Source organism: Coregonus clupeaformis, chromosome 35, assembly GCF_020615455.1.
Source record: "Coregonus clupeaformis isolate EN_2021a chromosome 35, ASM2061545v1, whole genome shotgun sequence".
Taxonomy (NCBI): domain Eukaryota; kingdom Metazoa; phylum Chordata; class Actinopteri; order Salmoniformes; family Salmonidae; genus Coregonus; species Coregonus clupeaformis.
In genome coordinates, this window is record NC_059226.1 from 382,501 (window position 1) to 399,765 (window position 17,265).

Here is a 17,265-nt window from a genome sequence, read left to right on the forward strand (position 1 = left end):
TTTATAAGAAGCTCCACTACATGGCTCAGTATTGGAGTTGAGTCATGTGGAATAGAACAGGCAAAACAAGGGAATATCAAGCTGAAATGTTTCGCGTTTCAAATGCATCTTTCATAGATAGATGACGTCATTGGTGTAATTAAGTTCTTACTGACAGTATGAGTGTAGAAGAGACTTATAATAACTTCCTGTGTGTGTCTTCAGGTACGTCAACATCAGTTCCCTGTCCTTCAGTCCTGACGCCCAGTTCCTCTGTGCCTCCAGCAACACTGAGACCGTACACATCTTCAAACTGGAACAGCACGGACCCAGGTACACACACACAACCACACAAACACACACACAACCACACAAACACACACACACACACACAGAAGGAGTCACCCTCAACCTGGGAAGTCTACATGGGGAAAACACTCTCACTCTCTCTCTCTATCCCCTTCTCTCTAACCCTGTATCTCCCTGTCTCTCTCTCTCTATCCCCTTCTCTCTAACCCTGTATCTCCCTGTATCTCCCTGTCTCTCTAACCCTGTATCTCCCTGTCTCTCTCTGTGTATCTCCCTGTCTCTCTAACCCTGTATCTCCCTGTATCTCCCTGTCTCTCTAACCCTGTATCTCCCTGTCTCTCTCTGTGTATCTCCCTGTCTCTCTAACCCTGTATCTCCCTGTCTCTCTCTGTGTATCTCCCTGTCTCTCTAACCCTGTATCTCCCTGTCTCTCTCTGTGTATCTCCCTGTCTCTCTAACCCTGTATCTCCCTGTCTCTCTCTCTCTATCCCCTTCTCTCTAACCCTGTATCTCCCTGTCTCTCTCTGTGTATCTCCCTGTCTCTCTAACCCTGTATCTCCCTGTCTCTCTCTGTGTATCTCCCTGTCTCTCTCTGTGTATCTCCCTGTCTCTCTCTGTGTATCTCCCTGTCTCTCTCTGTGTATCTCCCTGTCTCTCTAACCCTGTATCTCCCTGTCTCTCTCTCTCTATCCCCTTCTCTCTAACCCTGTATCTCCCTGTCTCTCTCTGTGTATCTCCCTGTCTCTCTAACCCTGTATCTCCCTGTCTCTCTCTGTGTATCTCCCTGTCTCTCTAACCCTGTATCTCCCTGTCTCTCTCTGTGTATCTCCCTGTCTCTCTAACCCTGTATCTCCCTGTCTCTCTCTGTGTATCTCCCTGTCTCTCTAACCCTGTATCTCCCTGTCTCTCTCTGTGTATCTCCCTGTCTCTCTAACCCTGTATCTCCCTGTCTCTCTCTGTGTATCTCCCTGTCTCTCTAACCCTGTATCTCCCTGTCTCTCTCTCTCTATCCCCTTCTCTCTAACCCTGTATCTCCCTGTCTCTCTCTGTGTATCTCCCTGTCTCTCTAACCCTGTATCTCCCTGTCTCTCTCTGTGTATCTCCCTGTCTCTCTCTGTGTATCTCCCTGTCTCTCTCTGTGTATCTCCCTGTCTCTCTAACCCTGTATCTCACTGTCTCTCTCTGTGTATCTCCCTGTCTCTCTAACCCTGTATCTCCCGGTCTCTCTCTGTGTATCTCCCTGTCTCTCTAACCCTGTATCTCCCTGTCTCTCTCTGTGTATCTCCCTGTCTCTCTAACCCTGTATCTCCCTGTCTCTCTCTGTGTATCTCCCTGTCTCTCTAACCCTGTATCTCCCTGTCTCTCTCTGTGTATCTCCCTGTCTCTCTAACCCTGTATCTCCCTGTCTCTCTCTGTGTATCTCCCTGTCTCTCTAACCCTGTATCTCCCTGTCTCTCTCTGTGTATCTCCCTGTCTCTTTAACCCTGTATCTCCCGGTCTCTCTCTGTGTATCTCCCCTTCTCTCTAACCCTGTATCTCCCGGACTCTCTCTGTGTATCTCCCTGTCTCTCTAACCCTGTATCTCCCGGTCTCTCTCTGTGTATCTCCCTGTCTCTCTAACCCTGTATCTCCCGGTCTCTCTCTGTGTATCTCCCTGTCTCTCTAACCCTGTATCTCCCTGTCTCTCTCTGTGTATCTCCCTGTCTCTCTCTGTGTATCTCCCTGTCTCTCTAACCCTGTATCTCCCTGTCTCTCTAACCCTGTATCTCCCTGTCTCTTTAACCCTGTATCTCCCTGTCTCTCTCTGTGTATCTCCCTGTCTCTCTAACCCTGTATCTCCCTGTCTCTCTCTGTGTATCTCCCTGTCTCTCTAACCCTGTATCTCCCTGTCTCTCTCTGTGTATCTCCCTGTCTCTCTAACCCTGTATCTCCCTGTCTCTCTCTGTGTATCTCCCTGTCTCTCTAACCCTGTATCTCCCTGTCTCTCTCTATGTAGTGGAGAGGAGGAGTGTCCTACCTGGGGATCCTACGTAGGGAAGATGTTCTCTGCAGCCAGCAGCTACCTCCCAGCCCAGGTGTCTGTCTTATTTGCATTTCCTTTCTTGTTCCCTGCATGTTTATATATTATGCTTATTCTTATTCAATAATATTTCAAATACTATTTTAGTTGCTATACTGAGAGGAGATCTTGTAAGTAAGCATGTCATTGTACTGTGTACACCAAGCTGTATCCTGTCATACGACAATAAACTTTGATTGGATTTGAGGTGTCTGGAGTGATGAGTCAGGAAAGAGCCTTCGCCACTGTACGCCTCCTAGTGGCCGGGCAGAGGAACGTCTGTACCCTCGCCACGTGAGTCTCCCTGTGTGTGTGTGTGTAGGGTGTGTGTGTTTGTGTGTGTAGGGTGTGTGAGTTGCTGTGTAGGGTGTGTGAGTTTGTGTGTGTGTGTAGGGTGTGTGAGTGTGTGTGTACTGTAGAGGGTGTTGGTGTGTGTTTTTGGTCTCATTAGGTTTTGGTCTTCTATTTGTTATACACAGTTATAGACAGTATTACCTAAGAATATACAGTATTACACAATAATATACAGTATTACACAGTAATAGACAGTATTACACAGTAGTAGACAGTATTACACAGTAATAGATAGTAGTAGACAGTATTACACAGTAGTAGACAGTAGTAGACAGTATTAGACAGTATTACACAGTAATAGACAGTAGTATACAGTATTACACAGTAGTAGACAGTAATATACAGTATTACACAGTAATGGACAGTAGTAGACAGTTTAAAATACTATATAGTAGATCATCCTGACCTGATCCGAGAGTAATGGCCATAATTGGTAGAGTGCTGTATGTCCTGTTTCACTGGGTGTGAGGGTGTCATGGCTGGCTGTGTCCCTGTGACTGTCTGTCAGGATCCAGAAGCTTCCTCGTCTGCTGGTGGCCTCCTCCGACGGACAGCTGTTCATCTATAACGTAGACCCTCAGGACGGAGGAGAGTGTGTCCTGGCTCAGAAACACAGGTGAGAGGTCAACTCAGGTCAGAGGTCAATCGAGGTCAGTAGCCCTTACAGCTGCTTTGCTAATCAAACAAACTTCTGAAAGTGATATATGGAAAACCATAATCTGAAACTTATTCAATATCAGACCTAGTATTCATGTTGTCATCTGCAACGTATTCAATACCAGACATAGTATTCATGTTGTCATCTGCAACGTATTCAATACCAGACCTAGTATTCATGTTGTCATCTGCAACGTATTCAATACCAGACCTAGTATTCATGTTGTCATCTGCAACGTATTCAATACCAGACCTAGCATTCATGTTGTTCTCAAAATCAATCTCGTCACTCTCTCTGTGTTTGTTCCTTTTCTCTGTCTGTCTGTCTGTCTGTTCTCTCTGTCTGTCTGTCTTGTTATTCACTGGTTGCCCTTTTCTTGTGGCAACAGGTCACAAATCTGGCTGCTGTCTCTTGCTGTCTCTCTCTCTCCCTCTCTCTCTTTCTAACCCCTCTCTCTCTATATCCTCACTCTCTCTCTCTACCCTCTCTCTTTCTAACCCCTCTCTCTCTACCATCTCTCTCTCTACCATCTCTCTCTACCCTCTCTCTCTACCATCTCTCTTTCTAACCCCTCTCTCTACCCTCTCTCTTTCTAACCCCTCTCTCTACCCCCCTCTCTACTCTCTCTCTCTACCCTCTCTCTCTACCCTCTCTCTCTACCCTCTCTCTCTCTACAATCTCTCTCTCTACCCTCTCTCTCTCTACAATCTCTCTCTACCATCTCTCTCTACCCTCTCTCTCTACCCTCTCTCTCTACCCTCTCTCTCTACAATCTCTCTCTCTACCCTCTCTCTCTCTACAATCTCTCTCTCTACCCTCTCTCTCTACCCTCTCTCTTTCTAACCCCTCTCTCTACCCTCTCTCTTTCTAACCCCTCTCTCTACCCTCTCTCTTTCTACCCGCTCTCTCTCTACCCTCTCTCTCTCTACCCTCTCTCTCGCTACCCTCTCTCTCTCTACCCGCTCTCTCTCGCTACCCTCTCTCTCTCTACCCGCTCTCTCTCTACCCTCTCTCTCTCTACCCTCTCTCTCGCTACCCTCTCTCTTTCTACCCGCTCTCTCTCTACCCTCTCTCTCTCTACCCTCTCTCTTTCTAACCCCTCTCTCTCTACCCTCTCTCTCTCTACCCTCTATCTCTACCCTCTCTCTCTACCCTCTCTCTCTCTCTCTCTCTCTCTCTCTCAGGTTGTTTGGTGAAGATGAGGACAAGGAGGAGGGGGTGGAGTCAGAAGGGTCAGAGGTCACGGTGCCCGTCCAGGCATGTCCATCATACGCTGCCACTGTTGCCATACCAACCACCGGCCCAGTCACTACCACGCTCACAGGTGTGTGTGTGTGTGTGAGAGAAAAGACATCAGCGAGATAGAGAGAGAGAGATGGACGGAAAGAGAGATTTGTGTTGTATCTGTAAGGGTGTGTGTATATAACTTTACCTGTAACCTCTCTCCTCTTCTCCCCAGGTTACTCTGAGGACGGTGGGGCTAAGAAAGGCGAGGTGATCCCAGAACATGAGTTTGCCGCGGGTCCCGTCTGTCTAGATGATGAGAATGAGTTTCCTCCAGTGAGCAACCAGCAACTCTCCTAGCCTGGTCCTAAACAGAAACAGTAGTCCTGCTAACTCTCCTAGCCTGGTCCTATAGAGAAACAGTAGTCCTGCTAACTCTCCTAGCCTGGTCCTATACAGAAACAGTAGTCCTGCCTACTCTCCTAGCCTGGTCCTATAGAGAAACAGTAGTCCTGCTAACTCTCCTAGCCTGGTCCTATAGAGAAACAGTAGTCCTGCTAACTCTCTTAGCCTGGTCCTATACAGAAACAGTAGTCCTGCTAACTCTCCTAGCCTGGTCCTATAGAGAAACAGTAGTCCTGCTAACTCTCCTAGCCTGGTCCTATACAGAAACAGTAGTCCTGCTAACTCTCCTAGCCTGGTCCTATAGAGAAACAGTAGTCCTGCTAACTCTCCTAGCCTGGTCCTATAGAGAAACAGTAGTCCTGCTAACTCTCCTAGCCTGGTCCTATACAGAAACAGTAATCCTGCTAACTCTCTTTATATTCCACTCTGGTGCTAGCTAGGGTCCATTTAGAAACATAGTAACTATAATACTAGCCTAGTCCCCTTCCCTACCCCCTACTACCCCTTATAACAGTGGCCCATTTAGCAAGGCCTCCACACTAACTCCTACAAAACAATGGGCTTAACTCCTACAGTAGAAACTGAGTGAACAAAACATTAGGAACACCTCCATTTGTTGGGGCTTGGACTCTTCAAGGTGTCGAAAGCGTTCCATAGGGATGCTGGCCCATGTTGACTCCAATGTTTCCCACAGTTGTCGGCTGGATACACACGGGAAACTCTTGAGCGTGAAAAACCCAGGAGCTTTACAGTTCTTGACACAAACTGGTGCGCCTGGCACCTGCTTACCATACCCCATTCAAAGGCACTTAAATATTTTGTCTTGCCCATTCACTCTCTGAATGGCACACATGCACATTCCATGTCTCAATTGTCTCAAGGCTTAAAAATATATATTTTTAACCTGTCTCCACCCCTTCATCTACACTGATTGAAGTGGATTTAACAAGTGACATCAATAAGGGATCATAGTTTTCACCACGATTCACCTGGTCAGTCTATGTCGTGGAAAGAGCAGGTGTTCCTAATGTTTTGTGCACTCAGTATATATACAGTATGTTTTATAATAAGTTTTTTTTTTATGCTGACGGTTGCAATGTGTTTCACTCTGTGAATACCGGTATTACTTTAATATATAATTCCTCTGGAATAGCTATTTTAGCTTGTATGCGATTTTATAAATGTTACCTTCTTAATATTACGTGTTTAATGAATCAAGTGGGGTTTTACCATTCCGGAGTTTGAAAGAACCGTTCAGATGTATAGGCCGGGATTAAATTCGATCGTGGGTGAAAAGCATTGGGGCTTTTAAAGGAAATGTTCACGTCTTCGCAGATATTACATTTGCGGTAAACGCTGCATATGTCGACTCAATCGGATATTGTCTTTAAAAGTCGCAATGCCGATAACCCGCGATCGGATGGAATCCTAGTTGCATGTGGACAGTTCTGTTGGTGTAATTGTTATATTAATCCACAAGGGGGTGCTGTTGTCCCTCTGTGTGAGACCCTATTGCTCAGTGAAATCTGTAAGAAAGTAGAAGTTGCTCCTAAGTACTTATCTAGGATCAGCATACACCTGGCCAGTCCTGACCTTTACTATATGAAGGTTAAGTGCAATACTGGTCCTAGATCAGTGCACAAGGAGAAGATTCTACGTTGATCTATTGGCGACTATTGGGGTATAGAGAGAGCCCATGATTCTCAATGTCAGCCTTTTTCAAACCTCTCCTCGGGGACACCCAGACGTTTCACAGTGTTGTTGTAACCCTGAACTAGCGCCTGATTATTAGCAGTCAAGTGCTTGTTGACCGATCAAGGCATCAGGTGTGCTAGTTCTGGAACAGTTCAAGAACATGGACAGGCTGGGGGTTGCCGAGAAGAGGTTGGGAAGAGGCTACCTATGTAATGCCCTCCTAGTGTATATGTCCTATTGGAATGAATGTCTACCTGTAGTTCTTTCTCATTCTCTGAGAAGGGAGTGTAAGAGGTAATACATATCCATGTGACTACACTATAATAATGATGTCGTTTTTTTAAAGTTCTTGGCATGACTGTGTTTATAACGTATAACGAAATCTGTTTGTACAACTCTGTCTAGTCTGTCCCATGCCTGGTCCTAGAAAACCTTGTCTGAGAGCATTAATTGCAGGATTTATCTTAGTTAGTGGAGTGTTAGTTAGTGGAGGGTTTTTAAAAAATGTTTTCCTTGATATTGGTAAAGGTGGACATGTTATCTTTAGTCTGTCTCTCAGGGTTGGGGTCAATTCCATTTCAATTCAGTCAATTCAGGAAGTACACTGGAATTGACTGCACTGCTTTTGATCCTGGTAGTGCACCTGGTGTAAAGTAGTGCACTATACAAGGAATAGGGTGCCATTTGGGACGCAGCCTGAATTGACATGGAAGGAACCTCAACCATGTTGTCTCTATTATAACACAACTATGACCAAAACCATTCAACCTGACCCTTGACCCCGGTCTGTTTTGGTGTTTTGGTAGATAAATTGGTGCCGCGACGGAACTCGAGGTGGCCAGGGGCGCCGTCTGTGAGGGTAGAACGAAGGAAGGAAGGACAGGAGGACAGGCGGGCGGACGGACAGACAGACAGACAGGTGTTAGAACACACTAACACCTGGTCTGGAACCACTTACAGGAGGGCCGTTGCATGAGCCAGGACAAAGTAATACTCTTGTTTTAGGGTGCTAAGTTATTTTTTTATTAAGTGATTAAAAAATAAAATAATATTGATGATTTCTAATCGGGGAGCCGGTGTGTTACAGTCCTGGGTCAAATATATAATGTCAAACACTTTCAAATACCACTATGTCCTAAAAAGCACCCCTGTTTCCTATTTAGTGCACTACTTTTGACTGGGGCCTATAGGGCTCTGCTCAAAAGTAGTGCACTATGTAGGGAATAGTGTGCCTTTTGGTACACAGTCCAGGGCTGTGCTTAGTTTAGTTCAGTGGTTCCCAACCATGGGTACTAGGACCGACTTGAGAAGACTCATGAGACCATAGGCCTACTGGTAAAATGAGGGGTTAAATCAGGTGTACTCCGGGCAGAGCAAGATTCAGTTGGTGGTAAAGTAACCGAAAAAGGTTGGGAACCACTGGTTTAGTTTACCCTGTATAATGTAACCAATGGAATATTCCCAAAAGGGCAAACTCCAAGCTAAATCAAGGTCACAAAGGTTATGTCCCAAATGGCACCTTGGAAGAGCAGTGGAAGTATTAGAGACCATGGAAGTGATCCGTCTCTGGTGTGTTAAGACTTTACTGTACGAAGTGCACGACTGACATGTCGGAAATATAACCACGTTTTTTCATTGCTACATACATTACTTGACAAAAATATTTTATAATAGAATAATTAAATTGTTAAATTTTTAGCATCATCACAACTTTGTATTATGTTTGTTATTATTATTATTAACATGATTAACATAGAGAGGAGGAGTTTAACAGTTTTTATTATAATGTTGATTTTGTTTTAATTCTGTGTATTTGGATGTTTTGATACTTATTAAGTGTTTACATGTACGCCTCTTGGACACGATCCAGCAGGTCGTTTTGTATGTACGTGCCGATGATATCATTTGTAAAAGTGCGAAGTTTGCGGATTGCACAAGACCAAAAAAGAAACTACACAGAAACCAATAAATAAAGAAGTAGACTTCAGTAGGAATTATGCAAATCACCTGACTTGTTGAGTGGTTATTAGAGAGAGAGAGAGAGAGAGAGAGAGAGAGAGAGAGAGAGAGAGAAGAGAGAGAGAGAGAGAGAGAGAGAGAGAGAGAGAGAGAGAGAGAGAGAGAGAGAGAGAGAGAGAGAGAGAGAGAGAGAGAGAGAGAGAGAGAGAGAGAGAGAGAGAGAGAGGAGAGAGAGAGAGAGAGAGAGAGAGAGAGAGAGAGAGAGAGAGAGAAGAGAGAGAGAGAGAGAGAGAGAGAGAGAGAGAGAGAGAGAGAGAGAGAGAGAGAGAGAGAGAGAGAGAGAGAGAGAGAGAGAGAGAGAGAGAGAGAGAGAGGTTTTTCAGCATGCTGTGACGATCCTAGTGAAGGTGTAAACTTGGCAGTAGAAAACCTAAACAGTATATTTGACATCTCAGTTTCCATATCAAATCTGAAAATGTCAAGCAGACAACCTAAGAAAATTAACAACAATTAAAAATGGTTTGATGAAGAATGCATAAACCTAAGAAAGAAATTGAGGAACCTATTCAACCAAAAACATAGAGACCCAGAAAACCTGAGCCTACGCCTTCACTATGGTGAATCACTAAAACAATACAGAAATACACTGGAAAAAGAAGGAACAGCATGTCAGAAATCAGCTCAATGTAATTGAAGAATCCATAGACTCTAACCACTTCTGGGAAAATTGGAAAACACTAAACAAACAACAACACAAAGAGTTATCTATCCAAAACGGAGATGTATGGATAAACCAATTCTCCGATCTTTTTGGCCCTATAACAAACAGCAAAAACATATACATGATCAAATACAAATCTTAGAATCAACTATTAAAGACTACCAGAACCCACTGGATTCTCCAATTATATTGAATGAACTACAGGACAAAATACAAACCCTCCAAACCAAGAAGGCCTGTGGGGTTGAGGGTATCCTAAATGAAATGATAAAATATACAGACCACAAATTCCAATTGGCTATACTTAAACTATTTAACATCATCCTCAGCTCTGGTATATTCCCCAATATTTGGAACCAAGGACTGATCACCCCAATCCACAAAAGTGGAGACAAATTTGACCCCAATAACTACCGTGGGATATGCGTCAACAGCAACCTTGGGAAAATCCTCTGTATTATCATTAACAGCTGACTAGTTCAATTCCTCAGTGAAAACAATGTAGTGAGCAAATGTCAAATTACCGTACGACAGACCACGTATTCACCCTGCACACCCTAATTGACAAACAAACAAAACAAAACAAAGGCAAAGTCTTCTCATGCTTTGTTGATTTCAAAAAAGCTTTAGACTCAATTTGGCATGAGGGTCTGCTATACAAATTGATGGAAAGTGGTGTTGGGGGGAAAACATACGACATTATAAAATCCATGTACACAAACAACAAGTGTGCGGTTAAAATTGGCAAAAAAATTCACACATTTCCTTCCACAGTGCCGTGGAGTGAGACAGGGATGCAGCTTAAGCCCCACCCTCTTCAACATTATATATAAACGAATTGGCGAGGGCACTAGAACAGTCTGCAGCACCCGGCCTCACCCTACTAGAATCTGAAGTCAAATGTCTACTGTTTGATTTGACATACCAATTAGGATCTGGCTAAAAATACTGGAATCAGTTATAGAACCCATTGCCCTTTATGGTTGTGAGGTCTGGGGTTCGCTCACCAACCAATAATTCACAAAATGGGACAAACACCAAATTGAGAATGCGTGCAGAAATCTGCAAAAATATCTCAGTGTACAATGAAAAACACCAAATAATGCATGCAGAGCAGAATTAGGCCGATACCCGCTAATTATCAAAATCCAGAAAAGAGCCGTTAAATTCTATAACCACCTAAAAGGAAGCGATTCCCCAACCTTCAATAACAAAGCCATCACCTACAGAGAGATGAACTTGGAGAAGAGTCCCCTAAGCAAGCTGGTCCTGGGGCTCTGTTCACAAACACAAACAGACCCCACAGAGCCCCAGGACAGCAACACAATTAGACCCAACCAAATCATGAGAAAACAAAAAGAGAATTACTTGACACATTGGAAAGAATTTAACAAAAAAACAGAGCAAACTAGAATGCTATTTGGCCCTAAACAGAGAGTACACAGTGGCAGAATACCTGACCACTGTGACTGACCCACAATTAAGGAAAGCTTTGACTATGTACAGACTCAGTGAGCATAGCCTTGCTATTGATACGTAAAAATGTATGCACACATGACTGTAAGTCGCTTTGGATAAAAGCGTCTGCTAAACGGCATATTATATTATATTGAGAGAGGCCGCCGTAGGCAGGCCTGGCTCTCAAGAGAAGACAGGCTATGTGCACACTGCCCACAAAATGAGGTGGAAACTGAGCTGCACTTCCTAACCTCCTGCCAAATGTATGACCATATTAGAGACACATATTTCCCTCACATTACACAATGAATTTGGAAACAAATCCAATCTTGATAAACTCCCATATCTATTGGGTGAAATACCACAGTGTGCCATCACAACAGCAAGATTTGCGACCTGTTGCCACAAGAAAAAGGCAACCAGTGAAGAACAAACACCATTGTAAATACAACCCATATTTATGTTTGTTTATTTTCCCTTTTGTACTTTAACTATTTGCACATTTGTTACAACACTGTATATATACATAATATTACATTTGAAATGTCTTTATTCTTTTGAAACTTCTGAGTGTAATGTTTACTGTTAATATTTATTGTTTATTTCACTTTTGTTTACTATCTACTTCACTTGCTTTGGCAATGTTAACACACGTTTCCCATGCCAATAAAGCCCCTTAAATTGAAATTGAACTGAGAGAGAGACACGCTCATAGATACCTTATCTGTCAGTCCTGTGTAACTTATCTTATCAGTCAGACCTGTACATTGTGTCTCAACAATAATACCAGCACAGGCTTGTCCTGGTCTTGTCACGGTTTACTATGCCAGAACCCAGAAGCAGACAAGGACAAGGTACGTTGAGAGAAGGTGAGTGTTTATTTAGTAGATTCCGAGTGAGGCTGAATAATCCAGGGAACAGAGCGGGTGGCGTGGATGGGTTGTTGAGGGTGCAGTGGTTGGTCCGGTACTGGCTCGGCAGCCGCCGACCATCAGGCAGAGGTTGGGTGAAGGTTCCGGGTGAGAGACTGCAGACAGAACAAAAACGGAGGTCAGTACACAGCAAGTAACAAGGTGCAAAACAACAAAACTAACTAAGGGCTCAGAGGCTGACACGCTGACAAACATACTGTTCATAGCTAACGATCCGGCAGGAACTGGATGTTCGGCCAGAGCCTAAGAAGGGTGATGATCAGGACCAGGTGTGCAGATTGCTGATGGGATGCAGGTGCGGAAAACCAGAGCGCTCCCCGGAGCGTTCCCGAACCCTCGGGAAACTGGAGATTACGAACAGGAAAAACTAGTCACCAGACAGGACCCGACTCAGACAGCCGGGATCGTTACAGTACCCCCTCCGACGAACGCCACCGGGCGGACTCCCGGAGCGCCAGGATGGAGGCGGTAGAAGTCACTGATGAGGTCCGCATCAAGGACCTGTCGCCGCGGAATCCAACTCCTCTCCTCAGGGCCATACCCCTCCCAGTCCACGAGATACTGGGAAACCCCGGCCCCGCCGTCTGGAATCCATGATGCGACGCACCGTGTAGGCAGGACCACCTCCGATCATCCGAGGAGGAGGAGGAGGAGGCGGAGGAGGCAACAGAGGACTGAGGAAGACAGGCTTGAGGCAGGAGACATGAAAGGTGGGATGGACTCTGAGCGTCCTCGGTAGTTTGAGTCGAACTGCCACTGGATTGATCACCTTCTCCACCACAAACGGACCAATGAACTTGGTAACAACTTCCTAGACTCAGTCCGTAACGGAAGATCCCGTGTGGCCAACCAAACCCTATCTCCGATGGTATAGGTGGGAGCGGGGATCCGGCGACGATTCGCCTGGAGCTGATACCGGTCCGAAACTCTAAGGAGTGCCTTTCTGGCCCGATGCCAGGTCCGGTGGCAACAACGAATATGGGCCTGAACAGAAGGCACTGAGAGCTCCTTCTCCTGAGAAGGAAACAGGGGAGGTTGGTAGCCATACAGGCACTGGAAGGGAGACATCCCAGTGGCAGATGTAGGAAGAGTATTGTGGGCATACTCAACCCAAGGCAACTGAGAGACCCAGGAGGTGGGGTTGGAGGAGACCAGACAGCGTAGCGTGGATTCCATCTTCTGGTTGGCTCTCTCCGCCTGACCATTGGATTGGGGGTGAAAACCAGATGTGAGACTGACTGTAGCTCCAATGGCCAAACAGAAGGACTTCCAGACAGCAGAGGTAAACTGAGGGCCACGGTCGGAAACGATATCACTGGGCAAACCGTGGACCCTGAAAACCTCCCTAACCAGGATCTCGGACGTCTCCGAGGCAGAGGGAAGCTTGGCAATTGGCACAAAGTGGGCGAACTTGCTGAATCTGTCCACGATAGTCAGAACGACCGTGTTCCCCTCAGAAGCGGGCAACCCAGTGACGAAGTCCAGGGCCAGATGCGACCATGGTCGCCGGGGAATAGGAAGGGGGTGAAGTAGTCCAGAGCTGGGCCGATTGGTACTCTTATTCTGCGCACACACTGGACAGGCAGCAACAAACCCCCGAGTATCCTCGGCCATGGCAGGCCACCAAAAACGTCTGCGAAGAAACGCCATTGTCCGAGCCACGCCAGGGTGACAAGCCATCTTGCTGGCGTGGGACCATTTGAGGACAGCCGGACGAACCGACTCAGGCACAAACAACCGACCGGGTGGACCGTTACCGGGACCGGGCTGAGTCCGAAGGGCCGCCAGCACCTCCTCCTCAATCTTCCACATAACTGCTCCCACGACGCAGTTCCGGGGGAGAATTGTCTCGGTCTTGGACCCACTCTCCTCCGTCTTGGAGAACATCCGGGACAAGGCGTCCGCCTTGCCGTTCTTAGATCCAGGTCGGAACGTCAGGGCAAACTTGAATCGTCCGAAAAACAACGCCCACCTGGCCTGACGGGGAGTTGAGACGTTTAGCCGATTGCACGTAAGCAAGATTCTTGTGGTCAGTCCAGACAATAAACGGTTGCTCCGCCCCTCCAACCAGTGGCGCCACTCCTCCAAGGCAAGTTTCACCGCGAGAAGCTCCCGGTTACCCACATCGTAATTCCTCTCCGCAGGCGAAAGGCGACGAGAGTAGTAGGCGCAGGGATGGAGTTTACTGTCCGTGGAGCATCGCTGCGACAGGATGGCGCCAACTCCCACATCAGACGCGTCCACTTCAACGACGAACTGACGGGCCGTGTCCGGTTGAGAGAGAATCGGTGCGTTGGTGAATCGCCTCTTCAAATCCAGAAACGCTCGATCCGCCTCCGGATTCCACTTGAAGGTCCTGATACTGGAAGTCAAGGCAGTTAACGGAGCGGCCACACGGCTGTAATCCCGGATGAATCTGCGGTAGAAATTCGCAAACCCCAAAAATCTCTGGAGCTGCAATCTCGTACCGGGCTGGGCCCATTCCAGAACCGCTCTAACCTTCTCCTGGTCCATCCTAATCTCTCCCCTGGAGATGATGTACCCGAGAAAGGATGTCGTGTGGGCGTGAAACTCGCACTTCTCGGCCTTCACGAACAGGCGATTCTCCAACAATCGCTGCAGAACCTGCCGGACATGCTGGACGTGGTCGGAAGGTTCCTTCGAGAAGATCAGAATGTCATCCAGGTAAACAAACACAAAGAGACCGATCATATCTCTCAGGACGTCGTTCACCATACTCTGGAATACCGCTGGAGCATTGGTCAGTCCAAACGGCATCACCTGATACTCGAAGTGACCCATCGGTGTATTGAAACCCGTCAACCACTCGTCCCCCTCTCTGATCCGGACCAGGTGATACGCATTGCGTAGGTCTAGCTTGGTGAACACCGTAGCACCCTGTAAGGAGTCGAAGGCAGAACTCATCAAGGGCAGGGGATACTTGTTCTTGACCGTGATGTCATTCAACCCCCGATAATCAATACACGGTCGAAGAGAGCCATCCTTCTTACCCACAAAGAAGAATCCTGCCCCCAGGGGTGATGACGAGGGACGAACGAGACCAGCAGCTAGGGACTCCTTGATGTAGGTCTCCAACGCCTCACGTTCAGGTCGGGAGATACTGTATAACCTTCCCTTGGGGTAGACAGCTCCAGGGACCAGGTTGATGGCACAATCATATGGTCGGTGGGGAGGGAGTGACAGAGCCTTCTGCTTACTGAAAACTTCCCCCAAATCGTGATATGTCTCGGGAACCAGGGACAAATCTGGGGGTTTAGCCTCAATCACCTGACTGGGAACCGAATGGGGGCAGGCAGTCTTGAGACAGTTAGCATGACAATCAAGGCTCCAACTCGTTACCTTGCCCGTCACCCAATCGAACGTGGGATTGTGTTCCTTCAGCCAGGGGTATCCAAGGACCAGAGGAACATGGGAAGACGGCAGAATGAAGAATGAAATCATCTCAGAATGATTCCCCGACAACCGCATCTTAACCGGTTCAGTCCTCATCGTGATACGTGCCAGACTACTGCCGTTCAGAGTGGTCGCTTCAATGGCTTCCGGCAATTGCTCCTTGGAAAGCCCCAGCTGTTCCACCAACTCGGCATCAAGAAAGCTTCCATCGGCACCTGAATCGATAAAAGCGTTAAGCGCTAAGCTCTGATTCCTGTTCACAAGGGTAGCCGGAAACGGGGTCTGACAGAGGTACTGAGAGGTTGAAACTGGCTCGCTAAAAGTCCTCCCAACTTTAGCGAGCCGGGCAGTTTGACGACCGCCGGGAACAAGTGGAGATGTAATGTCCCGAGCTACCACAGTAGAGGCAGCAGTTGGTCTTACGTCTATGTTGACGCTCCTCCTTGGTTAACCCGTGCCGCCCCACTTGCATGGGTTCAGAATCGGGAGAGAGGACCTCTCCACTAATCCATTGTGGTGGAGAATGATCGACGTGTTCTGGTCCACCACCCGACCCGACTGGGAACTGAGAAGCTGATCGATTGGACGGACCCCATTGCTTCTCCCTCCTTCGCTCTCGGACTCGATTATCCACCCGAATAGACAAGGCTACCAAGCTGTCCAGGTCACTAGGCTCCGGATAGGAGATCAACTCATCCTTGAGCTGCTCCGACAGACCCTGGTAAAAGGCCGCTTGCAGCGACTCCTCGTTCCACCCACTCTCCACAGCCAACGTCTTGAACTCGATCACGAAGTCGGCCACGCTGCGAGTTCCTTGGCGAAGCGAAAACAGGCGCCTAGCTGCGTCCCTCCCTCGGACGGAATGGTCGAAGAGCTTCCTCATCTCGGCCGTGAACCCCTGGTATGAAGCCATGCAGGGATCCTGTCGTTCCCAAACGGCTGAAGCCCACTCCAGCGCTCGACCACGCAGCAACTCAATCACAAAGGCTATCCTAGCCTTGTCTGTGGCATAAGAGTAGGGCTGTAGATCGAACACTAATCCACACTGCATAAGGAAGGAACGGCATCTTCCCAGCTCCCCCTCATATTTATCCGGCGTCGGAACCTTGGGCTCACGGATGGACACAGCTTCAGAAGCGGCAGGCGAGATGGGTGAAACCGGTAGTGGATCCTCCACCGGACACTTACGTTGGTTCTGGACCTCCGCCAGACCGGTAGAAAGGTTCCGAACTGACAACGCGATCTCCTGTAGTACCGTGCTATGATGGCCCAACATCTTCTCCTGCTGGGTAATAGCATGGCGAACGGAGTCCAGGTCCGCTGGGTTCATTACTGGCCGGATCGTTCTGTCACGGTTTACTATGCCAGAACCCAGAAGCAGACAAGGACAAGGTACGTTGAGAGAAGGTGAGTGTTTATTTAGTAGATTCCGAGTGAGGCTGAATAATCCAGGGAACAGAGCGGGTGGCGTGGATGGGTTGTTGAGGGTGCAGTGGTTGGTCCGGTACTGGCTCGGCAGCCGCCGACCATCAGGCAGAGGTTGGGTGAAGGTTCCGGGTGAGAGACTGCAGACAGAACAAAACGGAGGTCAGTACACAGCAAGTAACAAGGTGCAAAACAACAAAACTAACTAAGGGCTCAGAGGCTGACACGCTGACAAACATACTGTTCATAGCTAACGATCCGGCAGGAACTGGATGTTCGGCCAGAGCCTAAGAAGGGTGATGATCAGGACCAGGTGTGCAGATTGCTGATGGGATGCAGGTGCGGAAAACCAGAGCGCTCCCCGGAGCGTTCCCGAACCCTCGGGAAACTGGAGATTACGAACAGGAAAAACTAGTCACCAGACAGGACCCGACTCAGACAGCCGGGATCGTTACAGGTCTAGACAGTGGGTCAAAGAGTGACTGGTTAGTTTCTTTGGGATTCATTAAAACAAGCATCACTAGGGATGATTTGATACAGTACAGTGTGACTGGTTAGTTTCTTTGGGATTCATGTCTTTGAAGTTATTATTTGACGTAATAAAGCGTTGTTACCACATAACGTCCTGTAATACCTGAAGAGGAAACAAAAACCATTAAATAACTGCTTAGTT

The 17,265-nt window shown here is 47.4% G+C and overlaps 1 protein-coding gene across 1 annotated transcript in view; it reads left to right on the forward strand.

Moving 5' to 3' along the window:
• LOC121551452 (WD repeat domain phosphoinositide-interacting protein 1) overlaps positions 1-8,689 on the forward strand; it is a 21,014-nt gene extending 12,325 nt beyond the window's left edge. Inside the window, exons 8-14 of the mRNA XM_041864120.2 lie at positions 205-312; positions 2,285-2,363; positions 2,556-2,641; positions 3,210-3,317; positions 4,544-4,683; positions 4,819-4,919; positions 7,490-8,689. Of these exons, the coding sequence (XP_041720054.1) occupies positions 205-312; positions 2,285-2,363; positions 2,556-2,641; positions 3,210-3,317; positions 4,544-4,683; positions 4,819-4,919; positions 7,490-7,540 (673 nt within the window). The 3' untranslated portion in view covers positions 7,541-8,689. The remainder of the gene's footprint in view (positions 1-204; positions 313-2,284; positions 2,364-2,555; positions 2,642-3,209; positions 3,318-4,543; positions 4,684-4,818; positions 4,920-7,489) is intronic.
• The last annotated feature ends 8,576 nt before the right edge of the window (positions 8,690-17,265 follow it).